Consider the following 19,848-nt stretch of genomic DNA (forward strand, 5'->3'; position numbering starts at 1 on the left):
CAGTTGCATTGGGTGTCTTGCAGCTTTTGTTTACTGTCGTGTAGCCTAACTGCCCCGCGGCCATTTTAGAATAGAATTGTTTAAGTATGTGTGGCGGCCTGCGGAAACGCGTGGATGTCGCGGCCGCTCATTGTTGGCTATAAGCCAAAAAAGATCGAAAATCGTTTTCTGTCAAAATTGAGATGTTTTGTATCGTTAACACCCTAAACTTCATTGTAATGTACAAAAAGTATATGATTACTAGTATATGAAAAACTATTAATTTCAACGGTTTTTGGACATGTCAGCTAGCAAGATTTTCAAGCCATGTCAAATCAAATGCTTAGTTTGCCTGCTCTTTTGAGTGCTGCAGCAGCCCATAACAACTGATCAATGAAATAACTTGCTGAGAAGTTATTAATGTAGCCTATACTTAAACTGACATTTACATTCACAACGTCATTACGAACAAAAGGATTTTCTCCCAGATGTAACTTCAGTTGTGATAAAGATATCTGAGTGATTTAAACAGATTTGTATCCAGGAGAGTTTGTAGTTTCCAATATGTATAATACCCAGAAAGTACATTTGCAATCATAGGGTGTCATTAATTGACAAGGTTCTTCATATGAAAATAATGAACTATTATTAACAACTATATTTACTCAGAGTATCGAAATGCAAATGTAGGCTACCTATATTGACTTCAGTTATTACAATTAATGATATACGCCACTAGGAGGCGCTGATAACAACACAACGATGTGCATTAGAGACGAGAGTCTACAATGGTGGCTCATGTGCACGCTTAAATTCAGTTACTCTGAGTAAAATAATTTGTTACTAATTCATTACGTGTGTACAAGTCTGCTTTACATTACAGTCACACCATTACACTATATGCAATATAATGTTTAAATCGACTACTTTGTATGGTGACCTTGTAGTGAGACATCAAAAGTATGGTTTGGAGTCTGTTAGCACGAACAGTTTAACTTATTTTTTTAAATAAAAGTTTATAGCCTGTTCTCCTATTCTAAAATGGCCGCGGGGCAGTTACACGACAGTAAACAAAAGCTGCCAGACACCCAATGCAACTGCCACGACACACTTGCATACCACTATCAACAGAACAGTAACTGTCATGTACCAGCGGAGGCACTGGCATGTACCACTAGCTACTGTCACGTACCACTAGCTCCACTGGCACGTACCACTAGGTGCCAGTAGAGGCACTGGCATGTACCACTAGCTACTGTCACGTACCAGTGGAGGCACTGGCACGTACCACAAGCCACTGTCACGTGCCGGTGGAGGCACTGGCATGTACCACTAGCCACTGTCACGTACCACTCGCTCCACTGTCACGTACCACTCGCTCCACTGTCACGTACCACTCGCTACAGTACAGTACAGTTTCGGTTCTAACCGCTACTGAAACTTCGGCTAACAGCGAACAGTTCGTAAGGAAGTTGCTAATTCACTCAATATGACCAACTAAAGTCCCTTTATTCGGACGAATGAATTTACTGGATGCAAGAGCAACGGTCCACTCCTTCATTTATCAACAATATAATCTTAATTATTCAATTTAAATAACTGGTACTCGGTCAGAATCTCGGAGCTCAGAGCAAAACGTCTGCACAGGTCGCCATCTTGGACCAACCCTCCGAATTAGTTATGTGTCGTTCGTGAACAATTCGTTCATTTTGACCGAATACTTACAAGGACTCGGGAGTAACGAGTCCTCTCAAAGAGTGATTCGTTCATTTTCTCGTGGCCGTGCATCGGGACTGTTGCATAGGCTCGTCCAAGTAAACATAAATGATTAGTTCATTTCCCGACTCGGTCTTCAGGTACGAGTATTTGGATCATTTTTCACGTGACCTGCATAGGCTCTGTAGTGGTAGCTAGAGGAAACGCTAGAGGGAACGATTCGTTCATTTCCCGACTCGGTCTTTCTACGAGTCTTTGGATCATTTTTCACGTGACCTGCATAGGCTCTGTAGTGGTAGCTAGAGGAAACAAACGATTCGTTCATTTCCCGACTCGGTCTTTCTACGAGTCTTTGGATCATTTTTCACGTGACCTGCATAGGTTCTGTATGCCTACTGGAGGAAACGAACGATTCGTTCATTTCCCGACTCGGTCTTTCTACGAGTCTTTGGATCCTTTTTTCACGTTACCCGCATTGTATTTTTTTGTAGAGGAAACAGTTTCCTCATTCCCTTTCGCGTGGCCGCTGTTTTAGTAAGACGTGAATGATATTCGCTCCAGTCATCATACTGACTGGTTTTGTTATTTTCACTTTACATTTACACTTACAGTTTAGTGCAGTGTAATTGTTTGCCGTGATAATTAAATGATCCGAATTGATGTTGTTGATATGTTGCCTTGGAGATGTAGTGACGTCACCAATGCAAGTGCAGCTGATTACTCTGACAACATGGCGTCTGCTCCAGATTCGACCTGTTTGGTTTGTGATCTTCCCACGTATTGTTGTAGTATATAAGAAACCAAATGTTTACTCCTCGACAGGTCAGCAAACGCTTTGTCGCCTCGATTTGTTAAAACGATTTGTTTGTAAACCTCGACCTATTGATAGATAGATAGATAGATAGATACTTTATTAATCCCGTGGGGAAATTCAGGTATCTCTCACAGCTCTCATATTTACAATTGCATACAATATGTACAGACAATACAATACAAACAGACAATACAATAAGTTATGTACAGTGTAGATAGGATGTATATGTATATTGTAGGTGTATAGTGCAAAACAGTGTAAAGTCAATCATATATTAGAGTTTTATGACAGCTGGGACAAAGGACCTCCTAAGACGCTCAGTCCGAGAACGTAGGGTGTTGAGCCGCCCGCTACGAAGGCTGCTGGACTGTCCTGCCAGGACATGGTGGAGGGGATGATTAACATTGCCCATGATGGCCAAGAGCTTGCCCCGCATCCGTTTCTCCACCACAGTCCCCAGTGAGTCCAGGCTCTGCCCCACCACTGAGCCCGGCCTTCCTGACCAGCTTGTCCAGCCGCCCAGTGTCCCTCTTGGACATATTGCCTCCCCAGCAGACTGCAGCATAGAAGAGCACGCTCGCCATTACTGACTGATAGAACATGAGCAGCATCTCCTTGCAGACCTCAAAGGACCTGAGTTTCCTCAGGAAGAACAACCTGCTCTGTCCTTTCTTGTACAGTGCACCTGCGTTAGCCGACCAGTTCAGCTTGTCGTCCAGATGCACCCCAAAGAACTTATAGGTCTGAACCACAGCGATGTCCTTGCCCTGGATATTAATAGGCTGCAAATGTGGCTTAGTCCTACGGTAGTCAATGACCAACTCCTTGGTCTTGCTGGTGTTAAGGAGAAGGCCGTTCCTCTCGCTCCAGTCGCCGAAGGCTCTCGTCAGGTCCCTGTACTCCCCCTCCTGCTCCTCCCTCACACAGGCCACTATAGCCGTGTCATCTGAATATTTCTGGACGTGACAGGAACCAGAGTTGTAGGTGAAGTCCGACGTGTAGAGGGTGAACAGGAACGGAGCCAGCACAGTCCCCTGCGGAGCCCCAGTGCTGCTCACAACAATGTCAGAGGCACAGCTCCCCAGTCTGACAAACTGCGGCCATTCTGTCAGGTAGTCTGTAATCCAGGATGTGAAGAAGGGATCCACCCCCATTCTTTCGAGCTTCTCTCTGAGTAAGAGAGGCTGGATGGTGTTGAAGGTGCTCGAAAAGTCGAAGAACATAATCCTCACTTGACTTCCCGGCTCGTCCAGGTAGGAGTAGGCCCTGTGGAGCAGGTAGAGGACAGCGTCATCCACCCCTACACTCTCCCGGTACCCGAACTGCAGGGGGTCCAGTGCATGTTCGGTCAGAGGTCTCAGGTGGCGCAGAAACAGCCGCTCCAGAGTCTTCATGATGTGTGATGTGAGGGCCACCGGTCTGTAGTCGTTGAGCACGGCCGGGCGCCCAGTCTTGGGTACCTGCACGAGACATGATGTTTTCCACAGAGCCGGGACCCTCCCTGACTGTAGGCTCAGGTTGAAGAGCTCTTGAAGGGGCTCAGCCAGTTGGTCAGCACAGACCTTCAGCAGCCTCGGGCACACGTCATCCGGGCCGGCCGCCTTTCCCGCGTTCAGTTTTTTCAGCTCCACCTTTACCTCATCAGCTATGAGGCACTGGGAGGCTTGGTGGGGGAGGGGACTCAGCCGTGAAGTTAGGACTGTAGCTGTGAGGAGTAGCTGGTGTGGAAGAAATTGCGATTTCCGGTGTGCTTACATTATTCACTAATCAATATAACTCAAATATAAGTCATTGGATACTAGTTAGTATGTTCTCATGTAAGCTTGCTATTAATAAGAGTAGATGGTGTCTATGTGTTAGGGTTAATAGATGTTCGTGATCAGGAGAAAGTACTGGGTAAACGTCCTTGGTCATGACTACAAGGAGAGCGCCAACTATGATCTCTCTAGTCTGAGTGGTCATGTGTTGGGAGCTGTGAATCTCTTCCTCTGAGACTGTTGTAACGTCATTACTGCCTGACTGTCACTATCTATGTTTACATTCCTGTGCCCTATAAAAGATGGTCCTCCGGCTTTCAGAGCTGAGAGAGACATGATTGAGACCTAAGCCTGGTGTTGTGTGGTCATTTATTGTCAGAGGTCTGGTTTTCTCTCCCAATCTGCAGATTGATAATACTTATTAAAATCCAGAACTCAACTGAACTTAGTCACTCCGTTTATGAAGAGACGGACAAAACACTTTCTTCATCAATTGGCGTTGTCGAGCAGCAGGATTGCAGAACCAGATCCAGGAGAGACCCACGGCAGCACCAGTATAAAGCAGAACCTGTGGTGCACAAAACTAAATGGTAAGGGGATCCTTTTCAAAAAAACCATTCACGGATTGCTTTATGCTTGGTGCGCCTGCTGTCCCTCTGCGATGCTGGTAACGTAAACAATTTAAGAACCTTTTATTGTGACGTTCAGTTGGGAGCCTGGTCTTAGCAGACCAGAGTCTGCTAGGCCTCAACAGGAGGAAGATAATATTAGAGTTTTGGTTTAGTAAATTTGGGTCATTAATTGACTTGCTATTTTTACTTTGTCTTGGTCAGAGTTGGCAAACTCTGATAGCGTACAAGAACTCTGGTCGTGTGAAGTATTGAAAAAGTATGTAAAACAATCTGTGTTCTTGATCTGAGGCAAAGGATCTGTTAAGAGAATACGTCCCATACTCTTGATCTGGGGAAAAGGATCTGATAACAGAGAGTATGGTTTTACAGATGCAGACCAGGGGTGAACCAAACAAGGAAAGGTATGTGTTTCTTTTAAAATGCACGTTTACAGCTGAAAAACTTTAGTTGAACAGACATCTTATGTTGGTTTGAATTGTATTAAGTTGAATTGTAACTGTATTAAGTTTTGTGTTGGGCTTTTCTCTTTTGAACAGAGATCTTAGTGGGACTTTTATTTTGGTTTGAATTGTAACTGTATTAAGTTTTGTTTTGGGCTTTTCTTAAGACCAAGCACAGTAGGTGGGCGGTCATAATGTATCAGGGTCACAGGCTTTATGCGAGAGACCAACTTTTAAGGGTAAAGTGGTTTTAAACTAGTTAGGGATACTTTGACAATGTAAAGGGGCAGTTAGGCTTTTAACTGACAAGCTTGGCATTTAATTATCAGCGAGGGACACAATCAAATACTAAGGGAAAGATATAGACTGGCAGTTTATGAATTAACTCGTCCCTTTTAAGCACGAATTGTGGTTATTTTGTTACTTATGGAGTTGAGGAAATTATTGTATGCGCGTTCCCAAAGAGTTGGGTCTTTGTAGGCGCGTCCCATGATCGAGCGCCGGAGGGCGAGGATAGTTTGGCTTGAAAAAGGCCATATTTGTAGTTCACTACCACATGATATTGTAGTTCTTTTATTCTTCAATATTGTGACCGTTTTACAGTGCTATGAGATTGTGCGACTGTTTTATAGTGCCATGTGATTTTGTGACTATATTCTAAAGTGCTGTGTGATTCTTGCTGCAGTAAATCATAAGAGCCTACCGTTATGAGATTTGTTACAGATACTTTGTAATTCAGTATGGGTAATCTAGCTTCCAGTACAGGAGCGATAGAGACGTTGTTAGTCCAGCCCGATATATGATTTGATTTACATGGAATTCAAGCAGTGTCAAGCATTGAGAGATGGCATGCGTGGATTAATCATGACCCGAGACATTGTTTTCCGCTGGAGTGAACGTTTGATGTAAAACAAAATATATATATAGGAGAGTTTAAAAGCGGTTTTGAAAGACAAGGAAACAAGTCGGACGTGTAAACAATTTGTCAGCTGGCCAATGTTTATGATATGGTTAACTGAAGCTACGAGACGACGTGGCATTGTCTATCTTGAGAAAATACAATCAGATCAAGCTAAAACGGATTCTGATAGAGAAGCAAGAAATGACCCGGAGCGTCTTGAGACAGAGAAAAGATGATCAGACTGAACAAAGTCATAAAGTGAGGGAACTCAAGACATTGCTCGAACATGTTAACATGAAGTTGCTTGAACAGACTAACAGTGCCAAAACTAATTGTGAGAAGTCAGTAGTTGTGAAACAGGCTGAAGGTAGCGCTAATTCTCAAGGGAAACAAGAGAGTCTACCAAAGATTTGTAGCCTATTTACCTACAATGAAGATGATGTTGTTGCTATAGCTGTGGCTATGCAGAGGAGAGCCAGAGACAGGGAAAATGCATTATTAGGGGAAGCAGCGGGTCAGGTGCAGCCAGAACAGAACCTACAAGAGAAGGTTTATATCACAGCAAAACATGATGGGTGAGGTTAACCAGGAAGGCCTGTCAGTTGAACCCCCAGGTATCAATGAACCCTATGTGTGCATATCCAGGTCCTGATGTATGACAGCCTATGTACCTTTATCGCCCATGGTCAGTGACTGAGCTGAGGGAGCTAGGAAAGGGATTTCCTGACATGAGAGGACTCAGCAACATTTCTAAGAGATTTGCAAATATAGCTATCAATGCCAACATACCTACTTTTATTGATTTGAATCAAGGCTTAGAGGGTGAACTCCAGACCGGTATGTTGAGAAAACTTAAAGCATAGGTTTCTGATGGTGTTTAATGGCAGTAATACTGGAGGGGTGTTGCTTGACTGGAGCAAAGTGTATGATCGCAAACAGAAAAGATGAGGATCCTACAGATGATCTAGAAAGACTTACTAGGATTTTTATTTGTTGAAAAAAAAAAAAAAAAAACATTCTGGTTTTACAGCAGCTGCATCCCCATGCCACTTTATCATGTGTTCATATGTGGATTGCTTCCTGAACTCCAGGTAGAAGTTAAGAAACAGGTTCTAAATTGGGAGAACAAAAGCTGTTGATATGATTATAGATTATGTCAAACATAATTGTACATTGATGCAGGAGAATGCAGGAAAGAAAGTTGAGAAATTAATGACATTGCAAATGAATGTCTTACGGAGAATAATATATGTACATTTAAAAAAAAATATAAAAAAAATAGGTTCAAATCATTGAGGTTAGAGTCCTCTAAAAAATAGGGTTAGAGTCCCTGAGGTTAGAGTCCTCTAAAGTAAAGAAAAAAATAGGTTCAAATCCTTGAGGTTAGAGTCCTCTAAAAATAATAATAATAATAATCAAGAATACGGGAGGCAGAGAGCTTCTCTTTTTCAAGTAAGACCCAGAGCTACTAGGTTAGCCAGTTCAACAGTATACAGTACCCAAATCAATGAGATGATAGTGGTAGTTTCTGGGGTTCCTGTGGACACAACTGTCAGTTAGCTCTTATGGGTGGATAGATGGATCTTTGAAAGATGAACATGTATTTCTTTCAACTATGTAAATGTAAGTAACAAGTAAATCTGTTGGAAAGGAATTTGTTGTGAAAACTGAACCAAAATGAAATGCACTACTGACTTTTTCTTATCTATTCCTTAGGATAAAGAACACTTGGCCTAGCAATCCCATACACATCCCCCAGCAGTGGAATGCAGAGATTTTAGCGACCGCAGATGTGGCCTTGCTAGAAGCTGGGCCTGAGCTACTGTGGTCCACACACGCTTATCATATTGGGCGCATTAAGAATGCTACCCCAGTTGTTATCATTGTTTGTAGTGCGACTCTTGAGAACCGTACCTCAGTATGCTAGTAATAGAGAAGTAGGGAAAGGTATTGTCCCAGTTATTAATGCTTTGTTGAAACAAGGAGTCATAGGTAGACTTTAGGTCAATTTGATCCTTTAATGCTAATAAAATACTTGGAAGTTTATTATGGGTTTATAAGCAGGTAATGCATGTGTTATACATCCTGTTGTGCCTAACCCTGTTACGATACTTAGCAAGTAACCCTGTTACTTTCTAGCTCTGTGAATGACTATTGTTTGCTTTCTTTTCTGTTACCATTGCAGAAGAGAGCCAGTATCTGTTTGCATTCACGTTTCGCCAGGTCCACTATACATTTCAGTTCTACCACAGGGGTACACCGAATCACCTACGTTGTTTAGTCAAGCATTACGAGAGGACCTCCAGGATGTCACCTTAGCAGCCGGCTCTACTCTGGTGCAGTATATTAATGACCTTTTTGATATGTTCTAAGAATCTTGCCTCCTGCCAACAGGACACTATTGCTGTGCTACAGGCACTGGCTGAGAAGGGCCACAAGGCCTCAAAGGCAAAACTGCAGTTATGGTATTAGGAGGTCAAGTATCTGGGCCATACACTCAAAGGTACAGAGCATCTATTGACGCCTGATAGAGTGGAGGCCATCCGATGGATACCGAAGCCTAGAACACCATAACAACTCAAGTCTTGTTCTAGGTTCAGCCGGGTATTGTCGTTAGTAGATCCTTGATTATGCTGTGTTGGCTAGACCTATCCTTGATTTAAGGAAGGAAACTGATACTCATTTGTTGTGGAAAACTGAAGCTGATAAATCATTTGTATCTCTCAAGCAGGCCTGGGCCCAGGCGCCAGCTCTCGGTCTGCCAGACTACACCAGGGTGTACTGACCCAGCAGTATGGTAATCTTAAGAGGCCTATTGCCTATGTGAGTTCTTCTTTAGATACTGTGGCAGCAGGTTTCCCCCCGTGCTTACGAGCAGTCTGTGCTGCGGCAACATGTGTGGAAGCAACTTCAGATATAGTGCTGGGGTCGCCCTTGGCAGTGATGGTTCCTCATGCAGTAAGTGCTTTTCTGTTACGCACCAAAACTCAACACCTGTCAGCCACTAGAGCTACAAAGTATGAACTGTAATTGTTGACTAAAAGTAACATTACAATCCATAGATGCTCCCCATTGAATCCAGCTTCATTGTTGCCCAACCCTGATGATGGTGAACCACATGACTGTGAGATGGTTGTCGATAAAGTGCTAACACCCAGACCTGATATGTTTGACAAAACTATGGATACTGCTGAACTTGTGTTGTACGTAGATGGATCTTTGTCCCGAGAATGGGATGGCTCTCTAAACTCCGGATATGCGGTCTGCACGGACAGGGAGACATTCAAATCTGGTAAACTGTCTCCACAATGCACTGCACAGCAGGCAGAGTTTTGCTTTGACAAGGGCATGTTGTTTGTCAGAAGGCAAGGTCGTAAATATTCACACTGACTCAAGGTATGGATTTGGAGTTACTTACGATTTTGGTGCCATATGGCGAGAAAGAGGTTTCATTAACTCCTCAGGTGGAGCAATCAAGAATGGAAAGATGATTGATAATTTGTTGTCTGCAATACTACTACAGAGAAAGCTAGCTATTGTTACTAAGTGTGAGGCTCATACTAACAATACAGATGATGTTTCAAGAGGAAATGCTAGAGCTGATTTAGCAGCAAAGGCTGCGGCCAACTCCTCTGATGTGTCCCAGGTCTCTATTTGTTTGTGTCTCAGCAACCGGAAACACGCACTCCCTCTCTTCATGTTGTGGCGGACCTTTGAGCCGCTGCTGATAACACTGAGAGGGATGATTGGTTATCTGTTGGCTGTGCGAAAGATTCCATGTGCATTGTTCCCTTGGTTGGCTCGCATGGCGCACGGATGTGCCCATACGAGCAAGGGGGGTATGGTCTCAATAGTAAATACAGATTGGTTTGCACCTGTTTTTTTCCACAAAGGCTTAGCAACATTGTGCTCAGTGTCATATTTACCAGCAGCATAATCCCGAAAAGGGACCAAAGAGAAGAGCCCACCCACCACCAAGTGGTCCTTTTATTAATTTACAAAATGTTGTACAACAACAAGTGTTGTAATTTTGAGTATGTACTTGTAATTGTTGACATGATCTCGAAATGGGTAGAAGCCTACCCATGTCGGAAAGTTGATTCTACCACGATAGCCAAGATTCTTATTATTAGAGATGTGATCTGTAGATATGGGATCCTCACAAGACTGTCCAGTGATAGAGGTTCACATTTTACGGGTCAAATTGTTCAGGAACTTTGTAAAGCGCTCCAGATCAACCAGCATTTTCACTGTCCCTACCACCCACAGTCTGCAGGGGCAGTGGAGAGGCAAAATGGAACTTTGAAAAACAAACTAGCCAAGATATGTGAAGAGACTGGCCTAAAATGGCCTGATGCACTCCCACTAGCTCATATGGCCATGTGCCCAGAGGAGGAATGGACTTTCCCCACACAAGATAGTTTTAGGGAGACCAATGAAATTGCCTGTCTCTCCCCCACTATCATTGAAACAGATGGATATCCACCAGATGGATGATACAATGTTAAACTTTTGTTTTGCCCTAACTAGAGCAACCAGGGTTGTGCATTCACAGGTGAAAGCTGCCCGCTGGGGAGCCATGTCATCCCTATCAACCGGGAGACTATGTGAAAGTGCACAAACGGAGGACTGCCCTCTCACCAAGATGGACCGGTCCATACCTGGTTTTCTCTTGGTGACTCACACAGCTGTAAAAGTGGAAGGTCGTCCGACATGGATTCATGCAACGGAGTGCAAAATGGCCCCTCCACCGAACAACACGGTGGAGGGTCCCAACGGAGAGCCAGGGGCCGGTGGAGGAGCAGGTGCACCTCCAAATGGTGCCTGCTCCAACTTGTCATTTGTCTCATCCCCACTGGGTTACTCCTCCAGGAGTACACCAAGGGGGGTGGAGACCCGTTTGCAGCGGCTGATCCGGGAGCAGGCTCCAGTCCAGCTGACCGATTTGAGCCAAAACCAGGATCCCGCCATCCAGCACTCCAATCCAGGGGCGCTGAGAAGGAGGTCCCAAAGAGCACCCACCCGGAGGTGTTGAAGACGTCGAAAGGTGAGTCACATGAGGAGAAAGCCAGAGAGGGGCTGCTGTTGCTACCATGCCTCTCTCCCCCATGTGTGATTCATGAAGCAGATGACAGCACCCAGACGGGAAACCAGAGAGAGGAGCCTGGAGAGGGGAAGACACTTTCAGTCTTCCTCCGGCCTCTACATGAAGCAGATGACAGCACCCAGAATGGGGACGAGAGGATACTGTGGTGGAGGCCCTCGGCTGTTTCAAGGAAACCGAGGCCGCTGCCGGAGCTACGATGAGAGATGAGATCCAGACATACTGACGCACACACCTGACAGACATTTACTGATACTGGACGCACGAGTCCACAGACATAGCATACATGAGCCACACCGAGAGTCACTATTGCACGCTCCCAATTATACTGATGTGAACATTGAGATTCATCATAAAGCACACATGAAGAACAATCTGTGCAACAACACCTTTCCGTGGACGGGAAAAAATGACTGGACGCAGCATTAGAGGGGACAGACCTTGCAGGGTTTGTGGTTAGAGTCCCAAGCATTCTGGAGGTTATCCAGGGATATCTGTCCCTCTGTCAATGGCTGATATGTGTAAGGTCAAGAAGTGGCCTTGTGTAGGGTTGGATGTAACAAATGTGACTGTTCTGTCGAACAAGTCAGTCATCTCTTGAATATGCCCCACCTGCATTGTTTTGTGTATGGCATAGTGGTACAGTGAGAGTGAAAAAATACATGCAAGGATACGGTTTCTATGTATGCTCACACTCTACTGGATGATTTGTAAGTTCAATTGTATCTGAGTTCAATGTTACTTGTCCTGTATACCATTTGGGCGGGTGACATAAATTCCTGATGTTGCTGACTATGCTATTCCTACACTTTTAGCATACTACATAAGATGTAGTATATGGTTGATTAAATGTTTAAATAATTATGGGAAGGTATTTGGTAAAAATACATGTAACCACACTGTGGTATGTATGCTAACAGCCTGTTGCATGATTTGCCTGTTGCAGATGGACCTGTAAGTATAAGGGCATCACCATTTTGGTCTCGTCGTGCAGCTAACAATGGCACCATGTGGGTATGTGTTAAGAGTGCTTATTATTTCCTGCCGGCCGTCTGGTCAGGAACGTGTTACCTTGGGTTTATTGTAGGAGCCCTCAGACCTGTAGATGGGTTGCCCCTGCACCCCTTTCCCAAACATTGGTGGCACCGCCACAAGAGAAGTATTATTAATGCAGATGCTAAGAAGCTGGGATCCCATCACGTGGATTCAATAGTACTCAGTCACTTTTCACGTTTTCAGTTGCCATTCTCCCTGTGTATGGTGTTATCACTGCCTTTAGAGATATTAGGAGCTTAGCAGTAGGGTTGGAGTCCATTGGTAAGCCGACGCCTTAACTGCAGTTGCGTCTGAGATGAAGGCCATGAGGCAGGTAGTGCTACAGAACCGTATGGCACTGGATTATCTGTTGTCAGCTCAGGGAGGTAGCTGTGCTGTGATAAGTCATGACTGTTGTACTTTTATCCACGATGAATCTGCTAATATCACAAGTATGGCTGCTTACATTAAAACATAATGTCAGCTTTGGGGGAACCTGAAGCTAGGAATTGTGCTGACTGACCTCCTCTGTTCGGGGTTTCTTTTTCGACTATCATTCAAATAGGAATCACTGGATTGGGCATGTTAATCGTTGTTGTGCTGATTGTGGTTTGCGCTTGGAAGATGTGTACTGCCTGCTGTGTACAGTGCTGTGCAGTAGGTTTTCGTAAGGCTGCCAGTAAGATTATGGTAGCCCAAATCAAGCCACAGACAAAAGCAAGCAAGACTGATGATAACTTTATTGCCCTGGGAATGACTGAAATGTCTGATATGTAATCTCAAGTACCAAGTGACTATTTTGCCAATGTAATAAAGATGGCCATTTGCCTCCTTCTATTTTCCAACTGATATACAATGCTGTATGCAATGTGAATAGATCTGTCCTTGACCACAGATCAGTTAACAATAATTAAAGATGGTTACTTTATTACTTTTTATACTGTTTAAAATACTCTGAATTTAATGAACAGTGTTTGACCTATACCCTGATGTGTTGAGCTCACGAGAGCATGACCAGTGGGTATGTCCAGCAGAGCAATATGCCTATGTTTCTAGAACTATTGATAAACTAAGCAAAAAGCTATTCACTTCAATGACTTTGTACCTTTTCACCTGTGATTGGGTACTACCTAATATTTCTTCAAATCCTATAATCATGTATGCTGTGCTGAGTAGTTACAGATACTGTATTGTTTGATTGTTAAGGTTTTTAAATGGTATGAAACTTGTGAAATGTAAGGCACTACAGCAGGCCCCAGATAAACAGTTGATGAATGGTTGTTGTGTTGACGTTAAACGTCAAAAGGGGGGGACTGTGGAAGAAATTGCGATTTCCGGTGTGCTTACATTATTCACTAATCAATATAACTAGTCATTGGATACTAGTTAGTATGTTCTCATGTAAGCTTGCTATTAATAAGAGTAGATGGTGTCTATGTGTCAGGGTTAATAGATGTTCGTGATCAGGAGAAAGTACTGGGTAAACGTCCTTGGTCATGACTACAAGGAGAGCGCCAACTATGATCTCTCTAGTCTGAGTGGTCATGTGTTGGGAGCTGTGAATCTCTTCCTCTGAGACTGTTGTAACGTCATTACTGCCTGACTGTCACTATCTATGTTTACATTCCTGTGCCCTATAAAAGATGGTCCTCCGGCTTTCAGAGCTGAGAGAGACATGATTGAGACCTAAGCCTGGTGTTGTGTGGTCATTTATTGTCAGAGGTCTGGTTTTCTCTCCCAATCTGCAGATTGATAATACTTATTAAAATCCAGAACTCAACTGAACTTAGTCACTCCGTTTATGAAGAGACGGACAAAACACTTTCTTCATCACTGGTGAAGGGGGACATGCTGCTGCTGAAGGAGAGGTGGTGGGAGGGGGGAGGACTGATGATGATGAGGCCGCTGAGTCAAACCTGTTATAGAAGTAATTGAACTCATTGGCCTTGGCCACATCAGGGGCTGTAGCCAGACTGCCCTTCTGCTGCACATTGTCTCGGTTAACAAACGTTTTAACAAATCTCGGTTTACAAAGGCGTTTGCAGACCTGTCGAGGAGTAAACATTTGCTGTATATTTTATATAAAAATGCATACTTATTATTTATAAAGATTACATAGATTTATAGAATCTTTTTTTGCTGCTCATTTACAACTCAAAATACGAGTGAAGTGTAGAATGAAATAGATGTCTTATTTCCCCTGCAAGAGGCAGCCTCATAGCTGAATCAAAACGAATAAATTTGGCAGACCGGTGTAAAAATTGACCTAATCTCTATGACTTAAATGTCCTTTTAAGTTGTTCCCGTTCTCGTGATATTTTCAGGCATTTAGCCTACTCATATTGCATTCATTCATTAATAAAGAACCCCCATTGAAGATTATTCTACGACGTTACCGGCAGTAGAAGATGGAATCGCGATTCAAACAGTACCATCTGCTAACTGAAAATATGCCCCCCAAAACGTAAATAAGCTTGACATTTATTTAGTGGAAAATCGCTCATTCATAAAAAGCTCACTGGTAGCGATCATTGTCAGTAACAACACAAAATGCGATATAGCCCTGTGTGGAGAAGCTGCCCCGGTAAATTGTACTACTACAGTACGGTACAGTACTAGACTACTGCTGTGTGTTTGTCTTGGTAGCGATTGCGTTGGTTGAATTCGATGTAACGTTCCGTTGTACGGTTTAGGCTGAAATTAATTATTTTCATGAACAGATTGACAAAGTTTAGGCTGTTGCAATAAAGTTCAGGTTAGTAGTCAGATAGTTTCACCTATTGAAAGACTTTTGAGTAAGGGGAGTGCCGAACATGTTCTGTCGCCGTTTGACTTCCTAAACAGCTGCGGAGATGGTTTTGTACCGAGGTGAAATCAGTTTCACATTCGAGATTCAACAGACATTCATATTCGTACCTCCGTTCAGGCTCCGCGTCATATTTAGGGACCGGGGTAAAAGAGTAGACAGTCGGAATGTTTCTTCAATATCTTTGTCAAAATCAACCGTACAAACTTCAAACTTGTTGCACATTCTTCTACTACTGACTGACCAATTTGTACAACCTTTGGTTTGGTGATAAGTTGATTATTGATTAACACATAGCCGATAAATCAACAAAAACACCAATATTTTAGTATTTCCTCAATAACTGTCAAAAATGAACATAGAAACTTCAGACCAGTTTCACGTTCTTCTACTCCTAGCTGACCAAGTTGTCCAAGATTTGGTTTGGTGATAGAGTTGATTATTGATTAATCCATAGCCAAGAAATCAATAAAAACACCAATATTTCAGTATTTCCTCAATATCTTTGTCAAAAATGAACATAGAAACTTCAGACCTGTTTCACATTCTTCTACTCCTAGCTGACCAAGTTGTCCAAGCTTTGGTTTGGTGATAAATCGCATTACGATCCAGAGAAGGACATTGTGCTGTCATGTGACGCGTCACCATACGGGGTAGGTGCCGTTCTGTCACACCACATGCCAGATGGAACTGAAAGACCCATTGGTTTTACCTCACGAACACTAAACACAGCAGAGAGGAACTACTCACAACTGGATAAGGAAGGTCTGTCAGTGATGTTTGGAATACAACGCTTCCACAAGTACATTTATGGACGGAAATTCACTATAGTGACAGATCACAAGCCGCTGTTGTCACTTTTCAGTGAGATGAAAGCAGTGCCACAAATGGCCTCGCCCAGGATCCAAAGGTGGGCTGTAACACTGAGAGCCTACGAATACACAATAGTGTATAAAGAAGGAAAACATCACAGCAATGCTGACGCTCTCAGCCGCCTTCCTTTGCCAGATACACCTAACGTGGAGACGTCGGAAGAGAGGGTTCTCGTGCTGGAGAGCTCTGACATCACGCTGGTGACAGCTGATCAAGTGAAAGCATGGACAGACAAAGATCCAGTACTGTCGAGGGTGCGAGAAATGGTTCACAACGGCTGGTCAGCAAAAGACAGAGGGGAGGAGTTTGCCCCTTATGAGGTGAGGAAACTTGAACTTAGTATTCAAAATGGCTGTGTGATGTGGGGGTCGAGAGTGGTTGTGCCAAAACCAGGCCAAGGAAGTGTCATGAGACAACTTCATCAATGCCACCCGGGAGTGTCCAGGATGAAAGCATTGGCTAGGAGTTACGTATGGTGGCCGAAGCTGGACAAAGAGGTGGAGGATACGGTAAAGGCCTGTACAACATGTCAGGAGCATCGCAACGTCCCGGCACCAGCTCCGTTACACCCCTGGGATTGGCCTGACAAGCCCTGGAGTCGTATTCACGTGGATTATGCCGGACCGTTCATGGGGAAACATTTTTTTGTGCTCATAGATGCACATTCAAAATGGATGGACGTGTATCCAGTGAACTCTGCCACTTCAGCCACCACAATTGAGTGTCTGCGAACCAGTTTCAGTAACCATGGACTGCCTGAGTTGTTGGTGTCTGATAATGGCACTTGTTTCATCAGCACAGAGTTCAACGTGTTTCTAAGTAAAAATGGAATCCGTCATGTGACCTCTGCACCCTACCATGCCTCCAGTAACGGGTTAGCAGAGAGAGGGGTCCAAACATTTAACCCTCGTGCTGCCTTCGGGTCACATGACCCAAAGGTTCATAACGAACCATCATTGTGTTTACCCAATTTTACCCAATACAAAACCAAATAAAAATACTTTTCTTTTAACCTTTGCAATGTGGGGGGTCTGAGACAGCCCGACGGTTAAAAGAAAATGCTTCACTTTGTTTTTGTATGCGGTAAAGTTGTCGCAATACGACGGTGGGTCACAATGACTGATGGGTCAGAACGACCCGAGGAGAACACAAGGGTTAAGAGAATGATGAAAAAATGTCCAGAAGGCACGCTGACAGCTAAAGTAGCCAGAGTGTTATTCAGCTACAGAGTGACACCTCACACTACAACAGGCCTTTCTCCAGCAGAGCTGCTTCTCGGCAGGAAACTACGTTGCACTTTGGATTCCATACACCCAGACCTAAACAATAGAGTGCAGAAGAAACAGGAAAGACAAATAAAAGATCACGACAAAAAGGCAAAAGAACGCTGGTTTAAAACAGGAGATTCAGTGCTGACCCAGAACTTCAGTTTTGGACCCAAGTGGATGCCAGGAATCATTGAGTCAGTGACGGGACCAGTGTCATACAAGGTGATGTTGGGTGATGAGAGAATAGTGAGGAGACATGTGGATCAGATCCATGCTCACCACCAGAGACCAGGAAGAGGAAATGAAAAACAACAAACTGTGTCAACTCAGCCCAACACAAAAGATGAAGCATGGCTGGATGCTGAGGAGGTTGCGCTCAGTGGTGACCAGTTGGAAGAGCCAGCAGCAACAGAAGTTGTAGGAAGTTCAGACCAAAGTGCTGTGGCAAACCAAACTCCAGTGAGGAGACTGGCAAAAAGGGAAACTAAGTTGCCCAGTTATCTTAAAGACTTCAAATTGAACTAAGAGAAAGAGACTCGTTGATAAGTGGCCCTTAATATGGACACCTACTCAAACAGGAAATTAAACTGATGTTTGTGTTGTTAGAATGTTCCTAAAAACAAATGTTTGTATAACCTGCTTAAGGAGGGAGGGATGTGATAACTGGGCAGAGTAATTAAAACATGTTAATCCGCTGGTCCACTAGGTGGCAGCAACCCTCTGTTGTTACGGTTGAGTTAACCTATACTAAGTACAGAACAAGTTCAGTTGGAAATGTGCCTCGGTTGGCCATGTTGAGTGTGCTGCATACTGTGTTTGCCAACAAAGAAATAAAGCTCCTTAAATGTGTAACAAGAAGCCTCCGGGAGTTACTACAGTCTCAATAAAAGGGCAAGAGGTGTCCTTTCATCTAGGAGATGTATTCTCCAAAATCAACAGGCAGGGATTCGCCAGATGCATTCTCTGCATCAAAGATATAAATTATGCGAACAAAGGCAGCCATGCTCTGCAGGCTCACTGCCAGACGGAAGTTCACAAGAAGGTGCAGATGATAGCTTCCACTCATAGTCTTGCCAGCACCTTCCTTCCAGCATCAGCTAGCCAGAGTCCAGCAAGCCAGAGTCAAGCAAGCCAGGGGTCAGAAACAATCAGGCAGCAGTGCCAGGGAAAGATCCATGTACCAGTTATAAACCACATAGCAAATGCAGAGGTAGGTGGTGTAGGCTGGTTAGTCAGCACAGGCAGCATAGACAGAGTACACTAGCACTTTGAGATTGTTTATTCAATGTAAAGTGCACTACAAATAAAATGCATTATTATAATTATTCACAATCAGCTCCGGTCACTGGCAGCATCATCACCTAAACATGGAATACACAAGCTTTACATTAATTACATAATTTGTGTTCTAGGCAATGGTCCTAGGAACCTTGGCGGAGCATTCCATCCCGTTTTCTAAGGCTCCTGTAATTGTTGAGCTTGCCCAGATCCTTTCCTTGGATAAACCAGCTTTGCAGGGAATGAAGCTGTCACGGACAGCAGCTTCATACAAGATGATCCATGGTCTAGGTATTTACATTTTCTTTCTTACCTACTATTTCAGTGTTTTAATTTCCATTTTAGTGAACTGCACACATAAAAAATGTTCCTTAAACTACCATGTTGCTATATATACTGCTATGTTGCCAGCATTTCCTGTTGTATGATTTATATTGTACCAATTAGATTATGCATGTGATGTAACAAATATGTCCGACTTTGTGTAGGGCGGACATACTCTGAGAGGACCTTTTCCAACATGAAGAGATTTCCCTTTTCGTTAAATTTAGACGAGAGTACCTCCAACAACAACAAAAAGGTTGGTGTCATATTAAACTAGTCCTTCTGCTTTTGCTTCTGTGTATGCCCTGTAAAATGTGCATGGCTAATAAACCCTTTTATGTTGGGACGGTCGAGGATTTTTTTGTTGTTGACATTGGTCACGTTAGTCTATCTTCTCTTAAAGGTGACATGACATGCTGTTTTTGGATGCTCTTATATAGGCCTTAGTGGTCCCCTAATACTGTATCAGGAGTCTCTTTCCCGAAATTCAGCCTTGGTGCAGAATTACAGCCACTACTAGCAGTCCCATAAGGAGCTTTCCTCAGAACGCGCTGTTTTGGTGTCTGTAGCTTTAAATGCTAATGAGGAGCGGAGGGGCGGCACCATGCGCTAATGTTTACAATGGATGTATCGCAATGGCTGTAGCCCCGTTGCTGTAAGATGTCTCGAATTTGCCCATTCTCATCTGATAACCCTGGTTTGCAGAGGTACACACTCAGTCATTTCAATGAGGGGAAAGGCGGATATTGCGCGCGCCATAACACCAACAGCAGAACGGTTATCCAAATAACAAAGAAGTGTACAACACTCACGTCACAGCATGTCTATTCACACACATACTTGATGCTATCTACCTTTCCATTAGCGACAGTAACTCAGCTGTTAGCTGCAGAGCTAATGTTACAGCCACATTCTAAGGGT

General features: G+C 43.7%; 1 protein-coding gene across 1 annotated transcript; it reads left to right on the top strand.

Annotated features, from left to right (window-relative positions):
* The first annotated feature begins 3,904 nt into the window (after nucleotides 1–3,904).
* Nucleotides 3,905–17,850, top strand: LOC134010857 (uncharacterized protein K02A2.6-like). Its single transcript, XM_062450137.1, has 4 exons — nucleotides 3,905–3,913; nucleotides 4,021–4,176; nucleotides 15,763–16,979; nucleotides 17,211–17,850. Exons 1-4 carry the CDS (start codon nucleotides 3,905–3,907, stop codon nucleotides 17,848–17,850), a joined length of 2,022 nt encoding a protein of 673 aa, XP_062306121.1.
* Nucleotides 17,851–19,848: the final 1,998 nt, after the last annotated feature.

Source organism: Osmerus eperlanus, chromosome 24, assembly GCF_963692335.1.
Source record: "Osmerus eperlanus chromosome 24, fOsmEpe2.1, whole genome shotgun sequence".
Lineage (NCBI taxonomy): Eukaryota > Metazoa > Chordata > Actinopteri > Osmeriformes > Osmeridae > Osmerus > Osmerus eperlanus.

Coding starts and splice junctions, on each gene's coding strand:
- LOC134010857 (XM_062450137.1), top strand. Junction 4,177..15,762: donor ATGAGGCACTGGGAGGCTTG/GTGGGGGAGGGG, acceptor AAGTTGTCCAAG/CTTTGGTTTGGTGATAAATC. Junction 16,980..17,210: donor AACCCTCGTGCTGCCTTCGG/GTCACATGACCC, acceptor GGAGAACACAAG/GGTTAAGAGAATGATGAAAA.